At 41.1% G+C, this 27,634-nt stretch overlaps 1 protein-coding gene across 7 annotated transcripts in view; it reads right to left on the bottom strand.

The window, feature by feature from the left end:
• AFF3 (ALF transcription elongation factor 3) overlaps nt 1-27,634 on the bottom strand; it is a 499,557-nt gene that overhangs the window by 411,143 nt on the left and 60,780 nt on the right. For 2 of the 7 annotated variants that reach the window (XM_081069257.1, XM_081069258.1), the window contains exons 3-6: nt 7,286-7,360; nt 4,847-4,967; nt 3,544-3,856; nt 3,032-3,417 (exon numbers count right to left, since the gene is read on the bottom strand). In XM_081069257.1, coding sequence (XP_080925383.1) covers nt 3,032-3,417; nt 3,544-3,856; nt 4,847-4,967; nt 7,286-7,360 — 895 coding nt within the window. Of the gene's footprint in view, nt 1-3,031; nt 3,857-4,846; nt 4,968-7,285; nt 7,361-27,634 lie in introns of all 7 variants that reach the window. The other 5 variants (XM_081069259.1, XM_081069260.1, XM_081069254.1 and 2 more) reach the window with 3 other exon arrangements.

Genomic DNA, 27,634 nt, shown 5'->3' with positions numbered 1-27,634 from the left:
AATTACAACAAATAATTTGCCATGGCAGCAGAGAGAATGCAGATGTTGTAAGGGAAAGAATGAAGAATTTAGAAAGTGTAAAATCAGGCAAAAGACATTCACGAATTCTCAATTTTTAAAAACGACAATATTTTTCTACCACAAGGATTATGAAGGTAAGGGAACTTTCCTAGGGCTAGAAGGACATTTTTAGATTTAATTTGGACTATAAGTGACAGGAATTGCAAAGTAAAAGCTATGTGCTGGCATCTAATTTATTCAATTCATTGTAAATTTCTCGGAGGTACGGATCACATCTCAGATTTTTTTTCAATTTCTCACATCACATGACACTAGTCCCTGGTTTGATTTTCTCATGTGGAATGACCTACACAATGCCTACACAGCTATATTTGCACCTTCCTTGTCTGATGTCATTGTTACCTAACACTGCCTTTTAGGCCCCCAATTCTTCATATTGTCATAATGAGTCTTGCTCTATAGCCAACATCCTGAAAAGGTATAGTCAAGAAATAAAAATATTAAAAAAAAAAAAGAAAGAAATGCAAGTTCCCTTCAGGTCATTCCCTCTGTCAATTTCCCTAAAAAACACATTCCCTACCTCACTGGAAGTCAGTCAATACTATTGAGACGACCTGTTCTCACTGGTGGTATCTGTGTAAACAAATACAGCCACGAACATTTTTCAAATTGTTTGCCACATTGAATTGTTTTATTCTCGCCAAAAAATAAAGCAAATACTCCCTCAAAAGTAAAATCTGATTAATTGGTAATGTTCTTCAGTTTCTATGTTGTGATTGTGGATTTTATAAACTTGCCCTATAAACACTGAATGATATACCCGCCAAATTTCTTAATCTCTTGGAGGAATGTAAAAAATCCAAAAACAAAAAAACCCTTTGAGTTTGAAGGATAGGAAATGTAACTTGCAGATACCACCCTGCTAACTGGAACACAGCCATTTTGACAGTGGACTAATTAAACACAGCAGTGTTACAAAATTCAAATTACCATATGTTCCATACTATGCAAAGCTTTTTGATAAAACAAGAACTGTATATCTCTACCCCCAAAAAAATTCACCAATTACAACTTTGTCCTGTGAACAACACTTCTTTTTACCTCTTCTCTGTCGATGCACGATTGCTCTCTTTGAAGTACTCAGTATAGAATGTTAGGAAGGGAGCAGACTGCCTGGTTCAATGTCATTACACGTGGGGGAAGTGAAATACTTCCTCTATAAAAGCTCTAATGTCTGTCTAATGCCTGACTCTCTAGCTCAGGCGTTTCCCTCATTCCAGACCTGGGAGTCCTGGAAGAGCATTCTGAAAGTATCCACGTTATTAGTGACATACCCAAACACCGAATGAAAACTGTGTAGTTATCTGTACAAGGCTAGCCCGAAAACTGTGTAGTTATCTGTACAAGGCTAGCCCGGCGATCAAAAACTGGCTTTTAACCAGAGCTTTATCAACTCACTGGGCTCCAAAGTAATTAAATTATTAAGGAATAAATTTGAAATTTCTTTTGTACATAATAATCATCTTAACAAGGAATCAATTAGGATTAAAATTATAAAAGGATTCCTGATGGTTGCAGGCCCTGCTGTTGAAGGATAAGTCATGCTTTATTTGCCATTACAGGTCATTTGATACTGATGACAAAAATCAAAGAGCTTGATGAATTTTGTAAGGTGGTACCTATACATGTCCCACAAACTTTAAAAAACATGAATGCTTGCAGAAGTTAGAGTTTTACTTATATTAATTCCTAGTGAACACTTTCTGCGGTCCATCATTAAAGAATAATCAAAAGAAGTTACTGGTATACATGCCATTAATTTCCTCAATAGAACCTGTGTAAACATCTGCATAATATATTGTTCTCCCAATTGGTGCATGGTGCTTTCTCACATGGTGCTCAGAAATGGTCAGGCTGTCTTATGAGACATGTAAAAAGAAATACCCAATCATTTGTTTCATTTGGTTATTCAATCAAATTAAGATACAAAGAATATTCCATGTTTGTTACTCTATCTTTAAAAAAGTATCCAAAAAAACCCCAAAACAGAATAGTTCCCAAGTACAGTGTTCTAGAATTCACCTTTTTATTTCAGTAAGTATACCACGTCATCGCAAAGCAAAAGACATGTGCAGTCATATTTCTTCGTCATGTACTCGTGACAACTGTCATCAATTTGGAACACACTGTAAGATGTACTTCTCTACCACAAACCTTCATTTTCAATCCAGATTTCTGTTCAAGAGACTAGTCATGGCCTCTTTGCTATCTCTGTGATTATGTGACTGGCTTGTTTTCAGTTCTAATATTCCATACATCTGATCTACATATTTGAATAAACACTTTAGAATAAAATCAAAATGCAAATCAGGAGAATCTGAACTACAATCTTTCACTAGATTCACACAGCCTCAGATTTTTTTTTTCTTTTACAGGGCAAAGGGAGTCCTTACTTGACTGACATCAATGGACCTGCGTCTTAAATACTATAATATGGATGGGACAAGTGATACATCTGAATATTCACCATAATCGGCATTGAATTGTGTAACAATTAAAAAGTCATTCTGAGGTTAACTTTGTGAAGTTTGTCCTGGAACAATTCAAAACTGACCACAATGTTAAATTTCTGAACTCTTTTACCTGAAAGTTAACCTCTTTACATACGAAAAGTACAGCTTTTGAAGTCCTTTTATTTCTAGTGTCTCCTATTTCTGTTAACACTGGCTTGCACAATATCCCCTGAACTGTATTAAAGAAGACGCTTCTTTCTTAACTAAGAGACACACACACGACTGCATTTGTTGGTCCTTATAAAATGCTGATTCGAATCTATTTGAGATTTTTCAGACAGCATTATTTATGTGTACATCTCCCTTACTGACTGCTACGAACCCCACCACACGCAGTCAGTCAAACACTGAAATAAAGAAACGTGGGAACTGAATCCACAGCTGAATCCACTCAGAACCCCTCAGATGCGTGTTAGCAGGAAGAGGACAAGACTCACCTCCGTCTGTTTGGGGGTGCTGAACTTAGCAAGCTTGGCCTTGGCTCTGGCCGACTCCGACTTGGTGGCAGGGACACCCCTGTAGGAGGTGCAGTGCACGCTGCTTTCCGTGGACGACTTCAGCTTCGGAGACTCATCAGGGGCCTGATCTTGGCCGTCCATGGGCCGCACGTATGCGGTCGGTTTCTGCTGAACCAGGCTGGGTTTTGAAGCCAGGGACGGAGGAAAGTTCTGAACACAGTGTCCACTGCCGCTATGCTTGGCTGCCATAGCAGGTGGCCTTTCCTGGGTCTGAAGACCCACCTCTACGTTGCAGACTTGTTTGGCCCGTGGTTGCTGTCTGCCAACGCTATCTCCAAGGAGGGTCCTGAGAGAACCCTGTTGTGCTGAGTTGGAAGAAGAAGAAGAGGGAGGTGAGGATAAGGAGCTCGACACACAGTGATTAGGCTTTTTATCATGGTTCTCTGGCTTAGCGGGTCTGTTCAAATCAACCACCCTGTGTCCGTACTTACTTGCTCTCTGTTGGCCCTCGGAGGGCGGGTGCCCAACCTTCTGCCAGCCCACGGTGGTCCTCTTACTCTGCTGCACGGGGACAGCTGCTGGTGTGGAGGATGCAGTGCTGCAGACTGACGAGGGCTGAGGCTGGGCTCTTGATTCGGGGACAAAATGTTCATCCATCTTGTTCACAGGAGCCTGAGCAAGCCCAGGCTTGGGAACGCCAACTAGGTGACTCTGATTGGATCTATCAGTTAAAAAGTCTTTCATTTCATCGTAATTGCCGAGCGTATTCTGGATCCGGTTGGAGAGCTCGTCCCCCTTGTTCGTCTGAGAAAGAAAAACATACCCTCTTGTTAGAGACAAAGGAAACATAGGAAACCGTGGAGAGGGGCCTGGATGGACCACAGAGCCAAGGTCGCCGCATGCAGAATGAGGGCTGAGACATGAAATCAAAATCACTGTCTCTGAGGCCATCTGTCCGCACTCTGTGCCTCACCAGACCCAGAAACCATTAAGGGCCTCACAGGACACCAAGGCCCCAATCCTTGGCCTGTGCGCGGCTGCTGAAGATATCAGCATGTGCCCTATTGCAACTTCACAAAACCATCCAGATAAGAATCTCCAGGATTGGGTTTCCTTTTCTGTTTTTCCGGTCCCAGCAGAAGCTTTTCTTGAAAATTCAGATTTGGCTCAAATTGTTCTGCTTGCAATTTGTACATACATAATTATTCTTGTCAGAAACCCCAAGTAACAGGCAAGAGAAGTCAGAATGAAGGGTAAAACGGGCATGGGGCTAAGTGTGCAAGAAGCCAGGAGCCTGAACTACCTACAGCTCCATGCAGCCAAAGACACCAGTGACATCTGGGAAGATACCGCATTTGGGAAGAGAGGTTATATTTCTGGCCTTTGGGTAAATGAAAGAAAATCCCACAGTTTCTTTCTCATCAGCCCTAGCAGGTATCCTAATACTAGCACGGTCCATGTGTAAAAGATATGGAACCCAACCTCTTTTAAGAGTGTTTGTTTCCTAACACTTTAGAACACAGAGCAGATGTCACTGACTTTAAAATCAATGCAGAGATGAAGTCTACATTATTCATAAAAATCACAGCAAGTTACACTTCACTGAACAGAGTGGCCAGTAAAGACATGTGAACTAGACACCAAGTTTTGTGTGGGAAGACCCCGTTCTTAGTGGCTGAGCCATCTTCCTCGAGCTAACTAAAGTTTGGTCAACTCTTCAAGTCAAGACCATCATCCGGGGATTAGAGGTACAAACGAGTGAGGGGTGGAGACAAACAATGGAAAACCATCTACCTTATAGGGTTCACTGAAGAGGGAGTAACTTGAATTAAATGTGCCATCATCCTGTTGAGTTTCCTGATTTCTTCTTTCTCGTTCTTTCCTCCGTAACACATTTCTATCTGGTTCATAGACACTGCATCAGAGAAAGAAAAGAGAACAACCCCATACAAAAAAAATTAAAGGCTAAAGCCCAATCTCACATTCACCCGAGTGCAGAAATCTGGTTCATGGACAAATGGTGACGATGACAAGAACATGGATCAGACTAAAGCCATTCTAATCAAGCAGGATGGGCTCATGTGTCTGATAATTACATTCTCCAGGAAGAAAAAAATCCTTAGGACAAGTTCCAACCAGTACTAGACCTCTCTGCCTGACATGGGAAAGAGGAACTATCTAAGCTACCTTGACAGGGAGAGACTAAAAGTAATCTTCAGGCAGACGGTAATTATTGCGACGTGTAAATAGAAATTATGAGCATAGTTCCTCTTATGACATAGTCTCTGAGTGTTATATGGGAATGCTCTTGTTCTTTTCTCTCTTTATTTTTCTTTTTTCACATGGCTGTGTTTCTGTAGTGATTCTTTCATTAGCTAACTCCCTAAAGAGCTGTTAGAACTCCATGTTGCAGTGGCTTTCACAGCTGTGAGCCTTCTTCTGATCTCTGCAAATCAGTCAAGTCGTCAAACTAGGACAGAATCAACTCTTCCTTCTGATATATTTGACACTATCACTCCTCCTAACCGTGAAAAATGTGCCAGGAGGAAGGGGTGTGGGCAATGGAGGGAGAGCACGGAAATTGAATTATAGTGTGTCATCAAGGAACTCAGCCTTTTTGTTGAAGAAAATGAATATCTATTCTCCTAAAACACAATTATGAAGTGACCAGACACCAGATAACGGGGAGGACTGAGGAAGAAACAGTGTTCTTTCCCCTAATAAGGAGAAAGGAAAGGGCCTAATTCAGCTAATAATGAGGAAGTGACCCATGTAGTGAAGGAAGGAAATACACTGGTGTTTTGTTCTTTTGTTCTTTTTCAGCCCAGTAGATAAAGAAATCTGGCCTTGGTGTAAACACAGAACTAACACTACCAATTGTAAAGACCTGACACGTCCCTCAGAATGAGCACTGTCTTCATTTCCTGGCAGAAGCATTCGTTTAAGGGGCTTTATCATCACCTTGCTTAGAGCTCCCACTTGGTCCAGTGGGCAGATGCCCGAGCTGGAATCCAGGGCAACCACCTACTGACTGTGGTTCGCCCCCAGCCACCGACATGATGATGGGAAAAGCACATGCTCTCTCTGCACCCCAGTGCCTTCATTACAGCGCAGCGTGTTTCACGGTGGTGATGGAAGGTTTAACCGTGAAAACAGTCCATAAAAAGGGCTCCAGAATGGCTTTCAGTGTCAAAATCCAATGTACTACTATTAAATGTTATTAATAACGAAAGGATCTGTGGGTGTTTGAAGGAACTTGTAGAAATAGGAAGGTTTTATTTTGGTTTGGTTTGTTTTTTCAGCTAAATTGCTACACTGAGTAAAAGAGAGACTATCTGTATCACGTAGCTGTAGAGGACACAAATAAAATAATCATAACATAAATATCGCGTATCCTCTAGCTCTGCCCATGTGGCCAGAATATACTTGAAACTTGCTGTTTAAGGGGTGACGGTAGGCTGTGTTTCCAGCAAGGCTGTGAGACACTGCATTTCAATTGAAGAGTAAGGAATGTTAAAATACCCAGAGTATGCAGACTGTTATCATTTTAATTCATCCTTAGTACATTAGCCGAAGTTATTAGATTTGGGAGTCCAACCAGTGACCTTTATAGAAAGGGCAGCTGAGCCACAGCGTCACCAATGGAGAGGCTCACAGCTCCAACATGGCCCATGGTCACTAAGAACTCTCTGGGGTGGCTGTGGCAACCCTGACTAGCATAAGGGAGGCACGAGATGGAAACGACACTCTTAGTCTCGGAACCAGGCTGGTGGTTCAAAGGAGAGGGTGTGACTGTCCCTCCCTGGTTGTGGACATTCATAATATGAAACCTCCCGCTTTCATGAAGACTCCATGGATTTCAAATGGAGGTCTGTAAGGACACACGACTCATGCTGTGGATGGACATGAAGTGGGATTCTGCTTTCACCACTGACGTGCTCACTTTCGGACCAATTCCAGCTTTTGCATCAGAAAACAAAATAAAACCTTGCACTGCCAGCATTACACTTCTTTCCTCTCCAGTCTGCACAGCCACCTGTGAGGCGCCTACTGTGCGCAACTCATGCACAAAGACGCCCACAAACATGCTTGCTGCCCGCAGCCGACAGGTCAAGCCAACCAAACACACAAGACTGGTATGATGTACGAAGTGACCTCATGTAACACGGAGCGGCCAGGGGGCATTCAGGATGACTGCGGGCTTCAGAGACGGCCCCATGCCCGAAATAATACCTCCTGCACCGGCTGGCTGACGACTGAAATTCCACCACTAGCGAGTCGTTCCTCTGGTTTAAGATGTCTTCACCCCTGTAAGAAACGCAGACACCACAAGAGGGAAAACACTTTAAACCTGTGTCTTCATGTGCCTGGGCTTGTCTGCTTTCTTCCCCAGGGCCAGGAGGAAAGGATACAAGGACAGCAGCGTGCAAACTGGAGGCATGACAAAAAAGGAAGGGATGATGTGGAAGGCAGGAACATAACAAATTTATCAACCCCACCTATGCTGCAACATGGCTAAGATGTGTAAGACAAAGCCATCAGGGTAAAAGCCATCTGAGGTAGGCAGATATCGAACTCACTGCGGTTCCAGGATCAGGCGTAAGGATCACTTTCTAATATGGAGAAATCGGAGGTGAGGAAGAAGCTACTCTTCCTTAATTAAACCTGCCTCATTTCCCAACCCCTTTAAGCTTGAAGGTAACCAAAAGCACCCCACAGGCAGCCCACTGCTAGCTAAAGTCCTCTAAGGAGGTCCTATGGTTTCTAATACTAAGAAGGACTCAACACCCTCAGGAACTGCACATCACCTCCTAATAGAAAGGAACTGGCCATCTTTTATGAGACCACCACAAGGCTCGGGCCGTGCAGCAGCCTCCACACCATGAGATGAAACCATGATGGCGAAAAAGGACAATCACCCCTCCCACCCCCCGCTTTCTCCAGAGAGGACAGGAAACCCATGTCCTCTCTGGAGTGGGGTGACACTTGTTCCATGTCTTCCTTCCCAGCTGTTTCTCTTCCCCTTCCGTGGTCGGCAGCCCCGTCGTTTCCACCGAGCATTCAGCTCTTCCTAATGGCAGCCCACCCACTCCTCATCCTTAACTAGAACCACAAGCCCACTTGTCACCTTAGGCCTAGGAAGACAAAATGTTAACTGAGTAAAGCAAATGTCATTGTAAGAGAAAGTCTGGACTTGCCATCCCCCATCTCTCCCTAAGCATCTGAACTTTGATCTCTTCTACCAACACTTAATGTTTTCACTCATAAAGAGAGTATCTCCTCGACAGCGAGTCCACCATTCCACTAATTGCGTGTGAAATCTATGCAGGTCTTCCCAATCCTGCAGAGTGCCTTTCTCTTGATCTGTCACCATTGAACTCAGCCTTCTTCCCTCCTCTGCCATTCCAACCATGGGAAGCCCATGCCATTGGCGTTAGAAGCAAAGGAACCTTTCCCACGACATGCTGCTAGTCAGGTCAGCTTCCCTGGGGGCGGGGACTGAAGCGGTAGAGAATTCCAAATCCTGGCCTGCCAATATATATACGTCAGACTCAGTAAAAGCTTTGTGTTACGAGCTATGCTTCTTTGTTACTAGCAGATGGTAAAATTACTATCATCTGTAAAGTTGTTCCTGATTTCTGTGAGAATTATAAGAATCATACTCCTCAACTGTATGTCACCAAATGTATTTATTTATTTTGCAGCGAAGTGGAGGCAGCCAACTGCTACAATATTATTTAATCTTTGTTGCAGATGTATAACATTTCAGAAAATGGAGCTTTTTAATCAACTCTTTTTAAAAGACATTGAATTTTAGAATTTAAAAAATAGTCTATGAAAAATGTAAAAACTTTCTGATCATTCCCCATTTATTTATTTTTAATCTATAAATTGACATATCGTGTAGGGCTCAGGTAAAAGCCAATTATGGGGTTAAGTTGGAATAGATGTCCAAACATGATATTATCGTCCTTTCCAAAATGAGGTTATTCTGGGTCATATGGTATCAGTAGAGAACTAAATAACGATAATACCTTTGAACCTGATGGCTTCTCCCTTCTACTGAGCTCAAAACATTTCACATATATGTCCCTTAATTATAGTTACAATGTCATATGGCGAAAGACAGGATGGTAGATATTATTAGGTTCACTTTTTTAAAGATCACGGAACTCAGCGTAAGAGTTTGACCATTCAGACAATGCCATAAAGAAGACATTATGTAGAAGGAAAAGCAATGTCCAAAGTACTAAAGTACTTTCTTCATGTCTATCTGGGGAAGAGGTACTGTCCATGAGTCACACGGCGGCCACACTGGCTATACCCTGATGTCCATCATCTTATGGTTAATGAAGAGTGAACATGAGCCCCAGAGCAGCAAAACAGGACAAGGAAAACAAAGGGAAGCTATTTCTCATTCAGAAAAATCTAAAAGGAGAATTCTGGAACAAAGACTGTGCTGTTGGAATTTTTATATTCCCAGAACAAAAGACAAAAGTCAGTCTCTCTCCACAGTACACACATAAATAGGATAACCACGTAACATATTATAGAATACTGGAATAGAGGACAGACGAATGAATAAAGAAATTATAGATTCTAACAGAAGCCAGCTAGGACTGATGGTATCACCTTGGCCAGCAAATCCCGCCCATTCATCAGCCTGCTCTGATCCCAGCCCAGGGAAAGATGCTGGGGCTCGTGCAGCCTGTCCCTGTAGCTGAGCCCCAGGTTTGACCCAGAGACCCCCACTGGACAGGAGAGACGGCTGTCCTCCTTCCTGCACTGATCTATATGCAGCCGGTTTCAACCTGAACATCTGCTCCAAGCAAATTGCATTTGCCATGGAGGAGGCTCTCAGCCAAGGGTATACACAGCTAATTGCTCCCCTTGCCTAGAATCATCATAATGTTTTATTCTTAAAAACAAAACAAAAGCCCACCATTTTCCTACCTACTTGTGTATCTCCAAGGTTGGGGTCTTGAACAAGTCAATTCGATGAGAAGAAAATGAATAACCTCTCACCTATTTCTGAAGAAAGTTATGTTCTCCATGTTTAAAAAATACTGTCCTCTTCAAATAGCAAATCGAAATACAATTCACTTTAGTCCAAAAGCATTTCCTGAATGCCACGGTGTTAGATGCTGGCTAGATGCTGGCGACACAATTAGGGCTGTGACAGGCCTTTCCTGCTGCTGAGAAGCTGACAGCCTAAGGGACAGGGGGAGAAGTGCGGAAGGGGAAAGGAGCCCATTCTAAGCTGAGAATGCCGATGTCATGAGGTCACGACACTGCAGAAGGGAGAACAGGGCATCAGGGTTGCTTTCTGCAAGAGGTCACTTTTGAGCTGGGTCTTAGAAAAAGGCAGGTGGAGGAGAGGGAAGGGAAAAAGAAGGGCTTAAAAATACAAGATAGATAAATTACTATCAAGTGGCCGTCTAGAGTATACAGAGGATGTGACCCTTGCCCTCCCCATAGCATCTTACATCTTTAACCAGCTAGAATTTCACATTTAAGGTTCCATTTCTTTGGTTTGCTTCACTTCTAACCCTTCATTGCTACAGTACCTCACAAATTTACCTGATCCCTTCCTGAAAGCAGTTTGGTTTGGAGTAAATAAGTGAATAAACTTGCTTTACAGTTTGTATGAGGCCTGGCCGTGAATGGCTTGGTGCACAGAGGAGACAGTCTTTTCCGTCATGGAACATTTACAGTCCTGGGACAACATGCCAACCTTCCCCTGGGGTGCAGACTGGTAGCCACAGGGCAAACAAGAAGAAAAAAAGGCACTAAGTGGGGAAGAGAAGAATGTTTCCCAGGAACTCTCCTCCTTTTAGGAGCAGCAATAGCAACAACTATATATAATTAAAAAAACTTAAACACTACAAAACTTTAACAATTGCTTTAAATTTAATGAGACAAACTAACATCCTTTGTTATTTATAAAGCAAATGATAAAAGATCAGTAATCCTTTCTTAAGTCAGAGAAGAGCAAGGCTGCTGAATTGCACTTACAAATCATCCCCTCCTTAGTCTACAGGCAGAGCTAGTGGACTAAAAGAGAGGTGGTCAGAGAGTGAGAAGGTGAGAAAAGCAAGTCAAGCAGAGAAAAGATGGGGCTGGAATCAGAGCTTGATAAAGAGGATTCTCCCAACTGGAGTCCTTCAGGGACCTGAGTTGTTGTAGCATGGTGCCAGTGCTGGTGATGGTGAGGCGGTGGTGGTAGAGATGGTGAGGGTGAAGGTGGTGGTGGTGGTTGTGGTGGTGGTGATGGCAGTGGTGGTGATGGTGGTGGTGGTGATGGTGGCGATGGTGACGGTGGTGGTGGTGGTGGTGATGAGGGTGGTGATGGTGGTGGTGGTGGTGGGTGTAGTGGTAAAGTTATTAATGTTTAAAGACTTACTGAGGAGTGAGAACCAGTTAACAGTGCATAAAACCAAGCCTTAAATTTTGAAGTACATTACTATCCCCCTGCTTACTTATACTAGGCTTTTCTTTTTGAGTCAAGGAATTCTAGTACCCATGCCTATTCACTATTTTTCTGCAACAGCATTACACCATCAGCTTTGTAAGTGTGACCCCCAATATTATTTTACCATGGATACTCTGAAAAGGTCAGTCCAACCTTATTTGTCTCTGACCACAAAAGTTATCTCAATCTTAATTCAATCTTGAAACCCTGAGAGCAGTTACAAATCTCTGCCTTAGGGTTGTTGATCTGTTCTACAAGAATGGGAATAGAATTGAGGGTGGTTTGTGCCATAATCACGTCTCCTGTACCACAGCCTTCGTGACACTAGGAAATAGAAGGGAGTCACAAAGTAACAAATGCCCATAGACGACTTTAACCCACAAATATTCCACAGAAAACAGCCTTTGGGATGATCTATGCCATCTTCCAAGACCCATCAGGCCCATATTAAATTTTGCTAATAACAATAACTCCCCTTATTACTACATGCAGCCACTGCACAAAGCACTTTACATGTCTTATTTCATTTACTAGTCTTTAAAACCCCAAGAGACCCTATCCTCATGTACCAGTGAAGAAGCCACAGGCTCAAGGTTAACTTGTCCAAGTGTCACAGCCAGTGAGCGACAATGCTGGGGTGTGAAGTCGGGAAGTCCAGCACCAGAGACCAAACTCTTAAGACTGCTCTGCTGGCTCCCCAGGGAACTTGCTCACTGACAGGCTCTGACAAATGGGACCCCCATCCTTTGTTAGTAAATGCCAGCCAGAAGGGTGTTAATTTTCAGATCATGACACTTTCAATTTGTTCTTCTGAGATCTCCTAAGCCTCCTTGGTTGATATACATTAAGAATTCTTCTAAAACCTATGAAATATAACTGGCATAAGCAATTCAAATGAATCAGCAGTGGCAATTAACTAACACTCCAGTCCTTGAGTTCTGTACAGTGAATTCCTTAAGGATTATGGAGTGCAGCTTATAACAGAATTAGCATAGACGAGTCACTGTTACAATATGGTACTGGGTACTTTTCAGTCCTTTACTGGTCATTTACTGAATCCCATTTCTATGGAGCTAGAAACTCCATTTCTGACTCAGTGGAAATGAGGGTTGCTTCAAATCTCTCTCATAAATACACTCCAGTGAGTTTTTCAAGAAATGACAGATAAATAACAGCTTTGTACATCCAAGAGTTAAACGCTTTTCCTGAGGGACCCTTAGTCTTGGTGCCATGAGAACAGGCATTGGGTTCTAATGGAATTGTTCCATGACAATAAACTGCCAGGTTGTATGACAAGCAGCTTTTAAAGAGGCTTTCTATACAGTATAAACAGCAGAAGTTCGTTTGAGTTTCTTAACAGGACCTTTTCCCTTTACAATATGAAATGCCTTGGGATGAAGCAATTACTCTGATTTACCATCTTCTCCTTGGTAGAATATCAAGATGCAGCAGAGTCTCACAAAAGCAGTCTCGTAACCCAACGAAACCCACCTGCAAAGTCCCTACTATGCTGTTTCCAAGAGCACACTGCCAGACAGCTACGCAGCTGGCCGCCATCGATCACAGGGTCCACGATGAGAAGAAGGCTCACTCCCAGAGCTTTTCATGTTAGAGCCAATAAATTACTTTTCCTGCACCCAACACTCAGTTACATTTCATTTTCACTTTACAGCATCAGTTTCTAAACTTCAGGTCCTAGGAATTTTCAAGCCATATACAGGAAGGGTCTTATTTTAGTGCATGCTCTGTTTTCACCATGATGCCCTTCCACACAACCTGGTGGCCACTCGGGGACACAGATGTGGTGGCTGAAGTCAGAGGGCACAAGGGAGGCCATGTCCCCTCACACAATTTCCTGATGTCACCTGGGTCTGACAGAAACCCGGGACCCCAAATGTTAGCCAAAAAAGAATAGCTCTGCTTTTCCTGCATCCAACTCCTTAACTTTTTTCCCTCCCAGAACTACTAGTGAGAAATGCACTATTTAGTTAAGAAGGGTTTCTGAGAGAAGTTAGAGTCCAATTGGGCTACTGCCATCTGTTGAACTGAATTAATTTACCTGTGAGATAAAGAACTAGCCCAAGGCTAGAAAGAAAACAGAGCTAACTTTGCAAGAAGGTAGAATTCAAGGGGTATGCATGTCTTCGAATGCCTTCTGGTGTCTATAATAAGACAGGCCAACCGTTAGAGTCTTCCATGTAGACAACACAGATGGAAACTACTATAATAGAAATTAACATATCGAGAGGGAAAGAGACCCTCTCTGAAGATGAGAATACGTGTTTTAGTACAGGGAAGTTGAACAGCTTAAATGTGAGTCTCAGTGGGGAAGGAGAGCAGGGAAGAGGAAAATAAGACACTGAAAATCCCCATTATCTGAAAGAGAACACAGAACCCCCCTGCAAGGATGGAGGCAGGATTGGGGTGTGACAGCAGGAGCTCAGTTCCTGGGTCACAGAGAAACAGAAGCCAATGGGCAGATGTTCCTCAGCTTCTCGTCCTCCAACATTTCCCACTCACCTGCCACTTCAGGCCTTCACACCCTCTCCTCCTCCCCAGGCTCTGAAGCCTATGTCCCCCAACCCCCACTTTCCCATAGATGCCACTTTTTCCTATTTGATCATCATCGTGGGTCTCCTTTTTTCTGATCAGGAAATAAACCCATTCAAACAGATGGCCAATAGACACATGAAAAGATGCTTGACATCACTAATCATCAAAGAAATGCAAATTAAAATCAAATGAGATACAACCTCACGTCTGGAAGAATAGCTATCATCAATAAATCAACAAAAAACAAGTGTTGCCGAGGATGTGGAGAGAAGCGAGCCCTTGTGCACTATTGGTGGGATTGCAAATTGGTGCAGTCACTATGGAAAACAGTATGGAGTGTCTGCAAAAAAATTTAAAAAAGAACTACTGTATGACCCAGCAATTCCACTTCAGGGTACTTATCCCAAGAAACCCAAAACACTAATTCGAAAAGTAATATGCACCCCTATGCTCACTGTAGCATTATTTACAGTAGTCAAAATATGGAAGCAACCTAAGTGTCCATCAATAGAGGACTGAATAAAGAAGAGGTGGTACATATATACAATGGAATGTTACTCAGCCATAAAAGAGAATGAAATCTTATCATTTGTGACAACATGGATGGACCTGGAGGTTATTGTGCTCAGTAAGATAAGCCAGACAGAGAAAGACCACATACCATATGATTTCATTTATATGTGGAATCTGAAAAGTACAAATGAACAAATAAAAACAGAAACAAACTAATACGGAGAACATTTTTTTAAGAAGCATTATATAATAGTTTAATTAGAAATACTTTTTTGTGGTGACACAAAAAAATAATGGTACATCTTATAATTTATTTTTCCTAGGGTCAGTTAAATGTGATTTTCTCCTCCCTTCGTTCCTTCTACCCTCTTTACCTCCCTCCCTCCTTCCCTCCTTTCCATTCTTCCTTCCTTTGTTCTTTTGGTCCTTCCAGCCACTTTTTTTTTCCATTAGTTTCAGGTGCACAAGACAAAGTGATACTTAGACGTTTATCTTTTATATCCCTCACACTGTGTGAACCCCCCTAACCCCATCCACTATCCCTCTGACATCGCACAGAGCCATTACATTTCCATTGTCCATACGGAGAACATTTTGATGGCTGCCAAATGGGAAGGGGATTGGGGGACTGGGTGAAAAAGGTAAGGGGATTAAGAAGTACAAATTGGCAGTTACGAAATAGTCATGGGGATGTAGGGTAAAAGAAACATAGTCAATAATATGAGATGTGATCAAAACATACAGTGAATGTTTAAATTAGACAAAATTGATTATAGTAAAAGACAGATTGCCATTAATCCCCCTCAAAATACTCCCCCTCTCTTCGAACACATTTATCCCATTGTTCTTGCCACTTTCTGAAGCAGTTCTGGAAGTCCTCTTAACATGAGTGTCTTTAGTTGCACTGTCGTGGCTGCCACGATGTCCTGAATTGATTCAAAACGTTTTCCTTTCGTGGTCATTTTGACTTTGGGGAAGAGCCAGAAGTTGCACGGTGCCAGATTCAGGGAATGAGGTGTAAGGACACACCATAATGTTTTTATTTGACAGAAATTTCCATATCAGAAGCGATGTGTGACATGGAGCATTGTCATGATAGAGGATGAAATAAAGATACGAAAGAGGACTTCCAGAAATGTTTCAGAAAATGACAAGAACTATATGATAAGTGTGTTCGAAGTGAGGGGGGCTATTTTGAGGGGGATTAATAGCAAAGTGTCTTTTACTGTAATAATTTTTTAAAAACATTCACTGTATTTTAAAATCATACCTCGTATTATAATAACTATGTGTGGTTTAAGGTGGGTACTAGACTTATCGAGGTGATCACTTTGTAAGTTATATAAATCCCTAATCATTATGTTGTACACCTCTTCAGAGACTCTTGACAACGTTTCTCTAACTTCTCATGGTAAGAACGCTGCAGTAAATTAAGCTTGACTTAGAGAAAGATGTTAAGAATTATGAATCATTTGAACTCTATAGTTCTATAATTCATTCTGTGCTAGTGATACTAAAGATGATTAATTCTAAATATCCATATAATACAGTGTCAGAACACCAACAGGTCTTCCTATGGCTGACGTGTCACTCACAAGTTCCAATTTTAATTACACATGTAATCTATCATAAAAATATTTTACTTGATCCCTAGAACATTAGGAATACTATATATTATGGGGTTGCCTACAAAAGACCATTACCACAATTCTTTAAGAAATGTTGCAAAGAGGATACCACTAAGTTTACTCTGACAACATATTTGCTTCATGTTACCTTGAGATGTCTTTATCCCTTCCTCCCCTTTTCCTTTCCTTTCTTCCCCCCATCTTTACTCTTTCCGTCTCTTTTTATGTTCCCCAAATACACGCATACACAACAGAGTAAATCCAATGTCACAAGATATTAAGATAAATTTATTTATGTGAAGGAAGCCTATGAAGAAGGCTCTTCTTTCTCAAAAAGCTGTGCATGGAACAGAATTAGGTAATCTAGGCTAGGTAGGGTTGGGCTGTTGGTGTCATCACAGGGAGAGATGGGAGGCAACATCTCACTTCTCTCCTCATCTTTGATCTCTGCCAACTCAAAATCAAGCAGCCTTCTGCTGAGTGAGCAGGAGGAAGATGCCATTCTGTGGACTTCCATCTTGATTTCCCAGCTCTGGGCCCTCAGGGGTCTCCCCCCCACTGTATTTTAGAGTCCACGCCTCTCAAAATTAGCTGAGAACATGCCTGGATCACACTGGGCACTCAGTTACCATTTTTGAATGAATAGATGGGTGGACAGGTGCACACATGAGTCACCAACCTCCCCTGTCACTGAATAGCTGGCCAGTAAGGATAAGAAATACTGTGAGTAGATTTGTCTGGTTTTCTTAGGACAGTAAAGCACATGCTATGATACATAAAGGCCTTTCATGTACATTCTGAAAGAAGCAGTCTCAAGGAATTGATAAAGCTAGGCTTCACCAGATAATTCTTTAATGATTTGCACCAAGAGACATGGAGGTGTCACGTTGTGCTTTTGCAATTAAAAGTCTATGTGCATTAACAGAAGATATTGTCCTATCTCTATGGGAAACACACTGGAAAATTACTGAACTTCAAGCTTTCATGAATAAGAAACAAAGAAATCGGGGCCAACTTGGAATTACAAAAGTGCGAAGGCATAGCAAATCTTCCCATTGAACAAAAGGAATATTTTCTACCACTGAGCCCATAACTTCCAAGGACCTTCAAAGATACTAACACTGGGCCTGGAATGGGGAGACCCAGGTAAGGTCCAGCCACAGACAAGTTAGGAGCCACTCCGTGTCTCAGACCCTCATCTCAAGCAGCATTATAAAACCAATCCATACATTGATCAGTGGTTGGTAAGAAGCAAATGAGGTCATAAACGCAGAAGTCTTTGAAAACGTTAAAGTGTTCTGCCAAAGTGAATTATCATTAATAACGCGGATGGAGGGTGACTGAATACCCACAATGCAGAAAGAAATGCCACTCCTTACCCATCTGATAGGTGGCCTGAGCAGGCTACTCTTAAAAACGGACTTTGACCCAGGGATTTCGTATAGGAACATGCCACTCATATTTAGGGTTTCACTGCAGCATTGTTTAAATTGCAAAACAAAAACAAATGTCAAACCAATTAAATATCATACTTAGAACTGGCTAACAAATCACAGCACTTCATTCATGGAGGCCACGTAGCCTTGGATGGAGGGGAGCGATGTGTACAGACATGGAGAATATGCAACACATATACCAGAGGTGAGGAGAGTGAGCTATAGAAGAGCATGGGTGATATACGCTTTTCTACATACAACAACGTGTATGTTTATAGATCCATGCAAATTTAAAACTAGTGGTCTCTGAGGTAAATGATGGATGGCGCGGATGGGAAGACTTCATATTCTCCTGTCTTGCTTGGATGTTTTACAAGGCCATATTACTTTTTCAATACAAAGCACTTATTTTCAAAATACTGACAGTGTAAAGTTTTAATGTGTTCTTCCCCTTCTAAACTACCTGTAAACATGCAAAACATAAAGCAATGATCAGCAAGTATTTCTCAGGATTATGAGCTATGCTGTACCAGGATCCGGGCTCTCCCACCAAGCCAAGCCTTTCCACACCCCTTCTCTCCCACACCCCTCACTCCCACTCCCTAAGGATGAACTAAACCAATCTTTCCACAAACCTAACCCACAGGCTTTAATCCAACCAAACGCAACGCTGAGCAAGGACTTCCTGAATCTCTCTGTAATTCCCCTGCATTGAGGCACAAACAACAATAATAATCACCATCACATTCATCCTGACACCATCTAATTGCATCCACTCTGGCACAATCCGGGTCTCAGACAAATACCCTTCGTGATTCCCAAGGATAACTCCAAAGACACCAGGTCATGTGATACCAGGTTGGGATCGTCTCATGAGCTCAGCTTGTCTGCTTCTTCCAAGAGATACAGAACAACGAGACTGTGACGCTGGGTGCAGAGGCACCTGGCCCTTCCCACTGCAACCGGGCTAACAGCTGACCTCAGGAAGGGTTTACTGAACTGCCAAGGCCTCCAGGAACTCTGAACATCTCCTGGCTACAGAGTTATTAAGTGTCCCTTCCCCACCCTTGCCCAGGCTTCCCCCTGCACCCCCCAGGCCCATCTTTCCTACCTTCTAATTTCATCAGTACTCTTTGGGGTTTTTGTGTGAAACTGTCTCCTTTTTTCTCATCGAGTCAAACTTTGCTTGCTGTTTGAGAAATACTATTTATTATATTTATTATTTCTTTTCAAGTAAGTAAATAATAAAATTGGAATTTTAGATAAAAAAGAATTGTTCTTCAGACTATAATGTGCATTTCCTCAGTTTCAAATACTTATATTTTAAGCAGTTGTTTCTGACTAGTATTTACAAGTCTTATAGAGCAAGGAAATTATCATTAATAACAGCAAAATCACCTCTTAATATTAATACTAAGCATTGTACATTTTCTTAATCATTAAAGGCTGTGACTAATAGCACCTCCTTATACTTCGAAAATGCTGGTAATTCTACAACTTCTATGTGCCATTTCCTATCCACATCAATTATTTTATCACGCATATTAAATTCACCAAAGAAAGAATGATAAATGTGTAAAAACTGCACATCCTCACCAATAATTAAAGAAAGGCAAACCAAATCAAAGTGAAACCATTTTTACCTACCCAATTGGAAAGGTTTGTTGTTTTTTTAATGAGTTGGAAAATTACTATTCGGTCCTGATAAGAGTTGGTTGACAGTGGTGTCTCCCACATGGTGGGAGGGGGCGCAGATCAAGACAAAAATTCCTGAGAAGAATTTTGCATTTTGCTAATACATATTCAGAGCCTTTAAAAATGAATCTTTCACCTTGTTAATTTCATGCTAGGAATCTGCCCAAAGCACAATACCAATACCACAATGATGGGTATCTATGAAAGGGAGACAGGGGCCAACTGAAAAAGCTTCCAATGGCAAAAGCTGGTATAATTTGAGCAAAATAAATAAAGTAGTATTGGATTATAAACCAGATTATAAAAGAAATATCCAGAAGCCCATACTGATATAGAGAAATGACTAAATAAATAAATGGGAGAGAATAGATAAATCTCCCATGCAGAACAACTCCAAATAATTTATGTGATACTCCACGTTTAGGGAGGTGAAGCATAACTCTACACTCCTTAAAACTACAGCTACAGGCAACACATAAATAAATCTTACAAACATAATATTGAGTGAAAGAAGCAATACAGAGAAAAGTACTATATAATTCTATCTGTATGATATACAAAAAGAAGTAAACATAAACCATAGTGTTGGAATTCAGGATAATGGTTCTCTCTGGAGAGAAGAGAGGGGGTCAACGATTGTTAGGATACCCAACAGAGCTTTCTGAGATTCTGGCCGTATTCCAGTAAACTTCATTGAAGACCTATGTTCCGTCAATGACCTAATCAACTCAGTGAATTAAACCTGACCACTACCTCACACTATGTACGAAACCAGTTTCAGTTCAGAAAAAATAAAAATAAAAACCATGAAACTGATTTTGCTGTAATGTAGGGATCAGTTTCATTTTTTCCACATGGTGAGCCAAATGACCCAGCACTATTTGAAAAGACCATTATTTTCCCAAGTGTGGTTCTGTTCCTTGACTCTCTTTTCAAATCCATCTGTCCATCTGCCTAGCCCTATGCTAAGGGTATATGTCTTAATTACTACAGCTTTATAATAAAGTCTTGCTATCCAGTAGAATAAGTCCCACAATCTTACTCTTTTTCAAGATTGTCTTGGTATTCTTGACCCTTGGTATTTTTCACACATATTTTGGAATCAGCTTGCCAATTTTCACACAATTCCACGCACAACTGTTGGGAGCTACTTTGAGGACAAGTATGCACGTCCTTGCATATGTCATATCCATATTTCCTCCCTTGTCAAATGGGGACGCATAAAGACGGGGCTTCCCTTCACCTGGGTCCATGAGTCAATGTCACAAAGAGCCCCCACACCCATGCACACATTATGAACATGTAGCACAAGAAATAAACCTTGATTATTAAAAATTCTTTGGCCTTGGGATAGGAGGAGGGGCTAGAAGAAAAAGATTAAAGAATAACTCTGGATTTATTTTAAATAGCTAAGCTACAACAAGCTTATTGCATGCATACTCACACACACAAACAGGGGATATATGAATCGTGAATTTTGGATGGAACATCTGAGTTACTTGCAACTCTCTGAAATTAACTCATGCCATTTACCAGATGGCAAATTCTGGAAATAAAAGTAAAATATGCAAAAAAATATACTGTCTGACTTTTATATGAAACACAGAATACCTAATTATAACTTCATATTTTAATTTTGAGAAGAGGAAACAATATAGAATTTTTATTTCTAATATCAGCTTTGAATGATCATCAATTCCGGTTTGCAAAAAGGGCTATGCTTTCTAAGCCAGTCAGCATTTCCCATTTGCGATTTTTATTGAACAATAAAAGCCATATGGGCTAAGAATTCATCAGGATTAATAAAAAAAAGATGCAAATTCTTATAATACAATGTGCCCGTAAACTTTCTGAGAACCTCTGCAACAGCTTTTTGTGTATATCAAATTAAGATTTACTATATAATAAAATTATGTAGTGATAACATACAATCTTTATCTAAAGTCATATGATTCTACAACATTTATCCTTGCTACACTACAGCACATAAATCATGCAAGGGAATTCTCATGATACCTATTATATAGGGCACAGAATTATTTTGATTTAATTCCCTGTAAGAAGTGAGGCATTAACTTGTTACTTCAGAGGGGCAAATCAGAATCAAAGGCTCGTTCTAAGACTGGGTATCACTCTAGTCATGAAAGTAGCTTCAAAAACTGAAATAACAATGACAGAGAGATTGCTCTATTTGCTTTCCAAAGGCTTTCCTGTGTGACTCTATACTTAGTTTTATGCCAAAGAAAATCAATGTCTTTACTCAACTTGTCAATCAGAAAACACATATAGAAATAGTGATTTCATTGGAACACATAAAAGTACACTGATAATAATGAAATGTGAAATGGAAACATAAAATGGCATTACAAAGAAAATAAACACGTAACAATATTATTAACAGGCACATGTGACAATTAACATACATATGAAAATATACTTAAATGCAAAAAATATATAGAAATTTAAACTGACAAAAATCAGTTGATCACATTTCTTCCCATATTTAGTGTTCGAATGCACCAATCTCTTTTTAATTTGGGACGATGGATGGATCTTGAGAGTATCACGCTAAGAGAAGTAAGTCAGGCAGAAAAAGTCGAGAACCATATATGACTTCACTCATATGTGGGATATAAAACTGAGAGCAACAAATGAACAAGACAAACAAACAAACAGAAACTCATAAACACAGACAATAGTTTAAAGGTTACCAGAAAGTAAGGGGGGAAGTAGAGTGATAAAAGTGGGTAAAGGGGGTCAAATATACGGTGATGGAAGGAGAACTGACTCTGGGTGGTGAACACACAAAGCAGTACAGAGATGATGTAATATAGAAATGTACATTTGAACCATATATATATATATATATATATATATATATATATATATATATATATATATAAGTTTTTTAAATTTTTTTTCTTTTTTTAGACTGAGTTAGTTTCTTTTTTTTTTTTTTCTTTTTTTCTTTTGGGGGGCGCAGCCCACCATCCCTTGCAGGAGTCGACCCAGCAACCTTGTGGTTGAGAGCCCCCTGGCCCATGTGGGAATCGAACCGGCAGCCTTCGGAGTTAGGAGCACGGAGCTCTAACCACCTGAGCCACCGGGCTGGCCCCTATGTATATAATTTTAATAACCAATGTCACCCCAATAAATTTAATGAAAAAAATCATTTTAGAATAACTAGCTTTTCCCATTACAACAAAAGTCCACAGAAACCTAATTTTCCTTTTTGTTTTTTTACCCACAAACACTAAACTTTTTACCGGGATGATAATGCTGGCACATTTACATCAGAAAACCAGTGAAAAAGCATTTCTCTTTAAAATGAAGAGACCAAGTGACCCCAAATTACACTTTACGTAACACCCAAGAAATATAGATGTCTGGCTTTTGATCTAGAGCCAATAAAAAGAATCCCAGAAAGGTATACATTGGAAACCAAGGTAGAAAGCACATAATACATTGGTCTAATTTTTATCCAAGTTCCCTCATTTCATCAAGGTCACTCAAGTTCTCCAGGCACGAGGAATTAAATGCCATCCACATCAACTGCCTCATGTGAGTTTTCTTCTGTTTTAATGGAGGAGTATTTTCAAGAACTAGCTTTTCAAGTCCTGGCTCTTAAAGGTGAAGTCTGGTTAAGAAAAGGAGTCGGATTCTTCCTTGTCCCACTGTCCATCACCTGGTGATCATGTCCCCAACCTGAGCATCCTCCAGGCCACCCACAAAGCAGTGCACTGCTCCATACAGGCCTGTGCGCCAGCGATGGCTTTCTTCACTATGGCTTATGGCCAACTTCCTCCATTCCAATTTTAGTCTTCAGGTACCTGGGGAAGCACGTGTGTGGAAGCACACACGTGTGCACAAAGTTGAACATGTTTTGAGGATGCTCAGGTCAAGAGCCAACCTTCCTTTACACCGACTCGGTCAAAACAAGGATGTTTAGGAAGCGTTATTTCACCCAAGGATCAGCCCTCGGCATCACGCTGTGCTAACACAACCCTCACTGCAGAGTCAACCTTTCGCTATCCAGGAATCCTGTTGGTGTGCAAGGAGCCCCCAAGTGTGAATGAACCATATTTACTCAACAGGGGTAACCAGACATACCAGTTAGGAATGACAATGACTGCTGCACAGTATGACAACTCCCCAGTGAACCCAAGATGATCAAGTTCCTATAAATGGAGCGACCTCGTCACTGCTGACCAGTCTCAGCTGAGAAGCTTATGGGCACATATACCAGAAAGTATCGCATAGCGGCAAGAGGACAGCTTGGAGTCAGAGAGTCTGGGTTTTACTTCCAGCTCTGCCTTTTACTTTACTTAGTGCTTGAAATGTGGGAACTTTCCTTTCCATCGGTGCACCCTCAGTACCTAACAGAGCCCGGCACGTTATGGGCCTTGGGGGAGTATTCCTTCAGTGAAACAAATACTCCTAATGCCTTTTAATATATGTTTCTAGATCTTTAAAACCAAGAACATAACAATGCACGCATGCCTTCCACAGTGGGGTGCTATGAGAACCAAGTGAACTAATAGGTATTAGTTATATCTATTGAAATAGCTCTGCGTTAACCACCAAGTATGTTACAAAGGTAAGTTCTAAGTTAAAAGGCATTATTGGACTTGGGGTGTTAGTAGTAAGAGGGGGTTCTTCAAGGAACAGGGCCTTCAAAAGCCCAGATTTCTCATCTGTCTCTTGAACCACGCTGCCCACCTCTTGGCTTGCAAACATGTTCAATCCACTCAGAGAGATCATTGCTACGGCTCTAATCAAAACTGAAGTGTGTACCAGGCTCTGAAAAAAATAAAAGTGCTAAAGAAAATTGTTCAAGCTCTTCCCTGACAACGGTCTCCCCTCATGAATTCCCCACTAACAAGCACAGCACCACCATCCTTGTAGGGCCCTGGGTTGGAAGTGTTTGCTGTTGCCCTGTCACATCCAATTCCTTCTATGAAATAACCCTGGGATTGCCCCACATATTGCCCTAGGCCATTACTATGTTACCAACTTTTTAAAACTTAGCTTCATATCATTACAAATCCACTTTGGGGTTTGGGGATAATAGGGAAAGTATTTGGAGGAAAAATGGTTTATCATACCTCATGACTATTCAAAATAAATTCCAACCGATAAATAATTGTTTGAAAATGAAGCAACAATAAAACAAGAAAATGTAAGTATATGTTTATGTGATCTTGAAAGGAGCTGACATTCCTAACCATTAAAGTAATGAAAGTGAAGGCAAAACAATTTGATTTGACCATGCAAAAATTATGTACTTCTACACATTATAAAAGTCCCACGAAGTTAAAAGATTAAAGATAAAATGGGGTAAGGATATAAAACACATAAGAAAAAATTATACACATAGAGTTCTTTATATACACAGAGTTCTTAGAAATAAAGAAAATTGTTTTTTAATAATCAGATAAAAGTGACTTAGGAAGTCAGGCCAAGACACACAAATACCGTATGGTTTCACTTAGAGGTGGAATCTGAAAAAATAAACAAACAAACAAAAACAGACTCACAGAAACAGAAACCAAAGGGATGATTACCAGGAGGGAGAGGATGAGGGATAGGTGAAAAGGGGAATGGGAACATAACCAATAATATTGTGATAAGGTGGCATGCTGACAGATGAGTACTAGAATTAGTGAGGAGATCACATTGTTAAGTATAAAAATGTCAAACTACTCTATTGTACATCTAAAACAAATATAATATTGTATACCAGCAGTACTTAAATTTAAAAAATTAAGTTACGAAATCAACAACAGGTCACATAAAAATAAAGGGGGGTGGATGAGAAATAAAAATAACCAAACAGGGGAACAAAACTCAGATCACCAGTAATTAAAAACATGAAAAAAACACACAATAAAGAAATACTATTTTTCCTACCAAATAGGCAAAGAATGAAAAAGTGTTCTCTTTAATCCCGACAACTGTATAGGGAAGCAGGAGGTCTCATATGCTCCTGCTGGTAGTAAAACAGGTCAAATCTTTCTGAAGGGAAATTTGGCACCACATCAAAAACTACATAAGGGTTTACATCCTCCAATCAGGAATTCCAGTTTTAAGTATTTTTGCTAAAGGAATTATCAGTGAATCTGTGCTATGAATTCTATACAAGAATGTTCATCATAGCACACATTCATGTAACAGCTAAAATACTAAGAGGGAAAAAACCTTAAAATGTCCAATAAAAGGATGGTTAAATAAGTACTTCTCACTGTTTTGAATCAAGGTTAGTGAAAATTCAAGACTCAAAAATCTATACAGTGTATGGTCCAAATATGGGGGGAGGGAAAATAGGGAAAATATGAAACCACACATTTTATACATATAGCTCACTGAGAAAGTGAATGATGGTACTCTCAACTCAACCTTCAATGTGTTTGTGGTTTTCGTTTTGTTTTGCAATTGTTTGATTTGGGTCTCTGCAGATTCCGAAATAGCAGGGGTAAAAGAAAGACTGTCAAAGTCAGTCTTTCAAATTATGACACTCTTGGCTTTATTTCTTCTCACCCAAAAAAATCCTTATCAAGTCATTATGGAAAGAGAAAATTTTTTTTAAAGGAGGAGAAGGGAAAGACAATATAGGAATCATTCTTGTGCAATGAAGTGCAAGACACAGGACAGAAGGATCACCAGTCCCCCGTGGGGTCCTCCAGAGAATACTGGACACAGCAGAGGACCCATGGACACCTGGTTGAGCAAGAGTATCTATGCCCTGCCTGCTTTCTCACCATGCTAATGGCATCATATGGTCTTACTCTCACAGATTTCAGCCAAACAGATCACCTGGCCCCTTATCTCATTCTCTCCCGAATTCCAGCCTTCCAGCATCAGTCAGGTTTCCTGAAATTGAAAACCAATCTGCAGGGGTCAATAACCACCCCCAAATCACGTCCAAGTATGTACACAGCAAAAAGAGAAGAGCTGCACAGAGCAAAAGTGTTCTTACAGGAAGACCCAGAAGAGTAAACAATCTCAACCATTTTGTGGACTAATAATACAAAGAGAGCTTAGATTTTATTTCTCATATATTTTATAAACACTGGAGAGAGCAAGTGAAAGACATCACGCAGCTTGCAGTTGGGGGAAAAGAGACTGGGCTCCAGTCCAAAATCTTCCCATAATTTCACCCATGATACATGCACACACAGAAAAGACTGAAATGTAACAAAGCATTCAGAGGATTTCATTTCTGTGGGTCATGGGACTATGTAGCATGTTTATTTTCTTCACAGTTTTTCTACTTCTGAATTTTTCTGCAATTAATCTATTTTGCTTTTATGAGAAAAAAAACTGCTATAACAGAGCTTAGATTTTTTAATTAGGGAAACGAAATACCACCTTCATTATGTCACTGTCCTGAGCAAAAATGTATAATGGCTTCCCAGTAGCTCGAAGCTAACTCCCCAACCAAATTCACACTCCTCTTTCACAGGAAGCTCACCCTCCTTGACCAGTCTGCCGGCCCCGCCGCCCATACACACCTCTGTCCTTACTTTCTCTGCTGGACTGTTCTAAGTCTGCAGTCATTTGGACCCTGTTTGCCCAACATCATTAAGTACTATGATAATTATTGCTTAAGAAAACGTGACAAATGACTTGAATTCCATTTCCCCTGCGTCCTGACACAGTCCTCCACACACAGAGGGAGCTCCCCGCCCAGTAACTACAGCATTCCTTCGCTCCAAGAAAGAGTCCAATCCAGCTGAGAGGCCATCATTTTACGAGTTCAGCCATATACGTCACTGAGTTTCAAAAGCTCCAAATGGTCCTGGGGACTCCCTCTTGTCAGGAAGGGGCATAGGGAGAACCATAAAATGGACGGGCCCCTTTCCTAGTCGTCAGCAGAAGATGTCCTTGTCCTTCATCCTTCTCACTTGCATCATAGGACCCTCACGCACCCCTGATGACAGCAGGATGTTCAGTCTGTGGCTAAGACTGGTGTCAGCATTGCCAGGTCTGTGGCACCTGCCTGGCGAGAGCAATGCAGACCTGGCATTCTGAAGCACCTGCTTATTCACTTGATACTCATGGGCCAGCCTTTTCTTTAAAGCGTTGTCTCATGAAGCATCACAAGTGAAAGCAGTCCTAGAAAACACAGTTTCAGGGCTTTGGGGAAGCCTTGAAGTGTTGTTTTGTGGGACTGCCTGAAAAGTCAGCCTGAGCAGTGATGACACAGATGTCCTGAGAGGAGAGGACCCACTGAGCTGCACAGCTGGAGAACAAGGGGGCGGGACTAAAGGGCGGAACTTCAGTC

The sequence above is a fragment of the Rhinolophus hipposideros genome (genome assembly GCF_964194185.1).
Source record: "Rhinolophus hipposideros genome assembly, chromosome: 12".
Lineage (NCBI taxonomy): Eukaryota > Metazoa > Chordata > Mammalia > Chiroptera > Rhinolophidae > Rhinolophus > Rhinolophus hipposideros.
The sequence above is the reverse complement of the archived record's forward strand: the minus strand, read 5'-3'. Positions and strand labels throughout refer to the sequence as shown.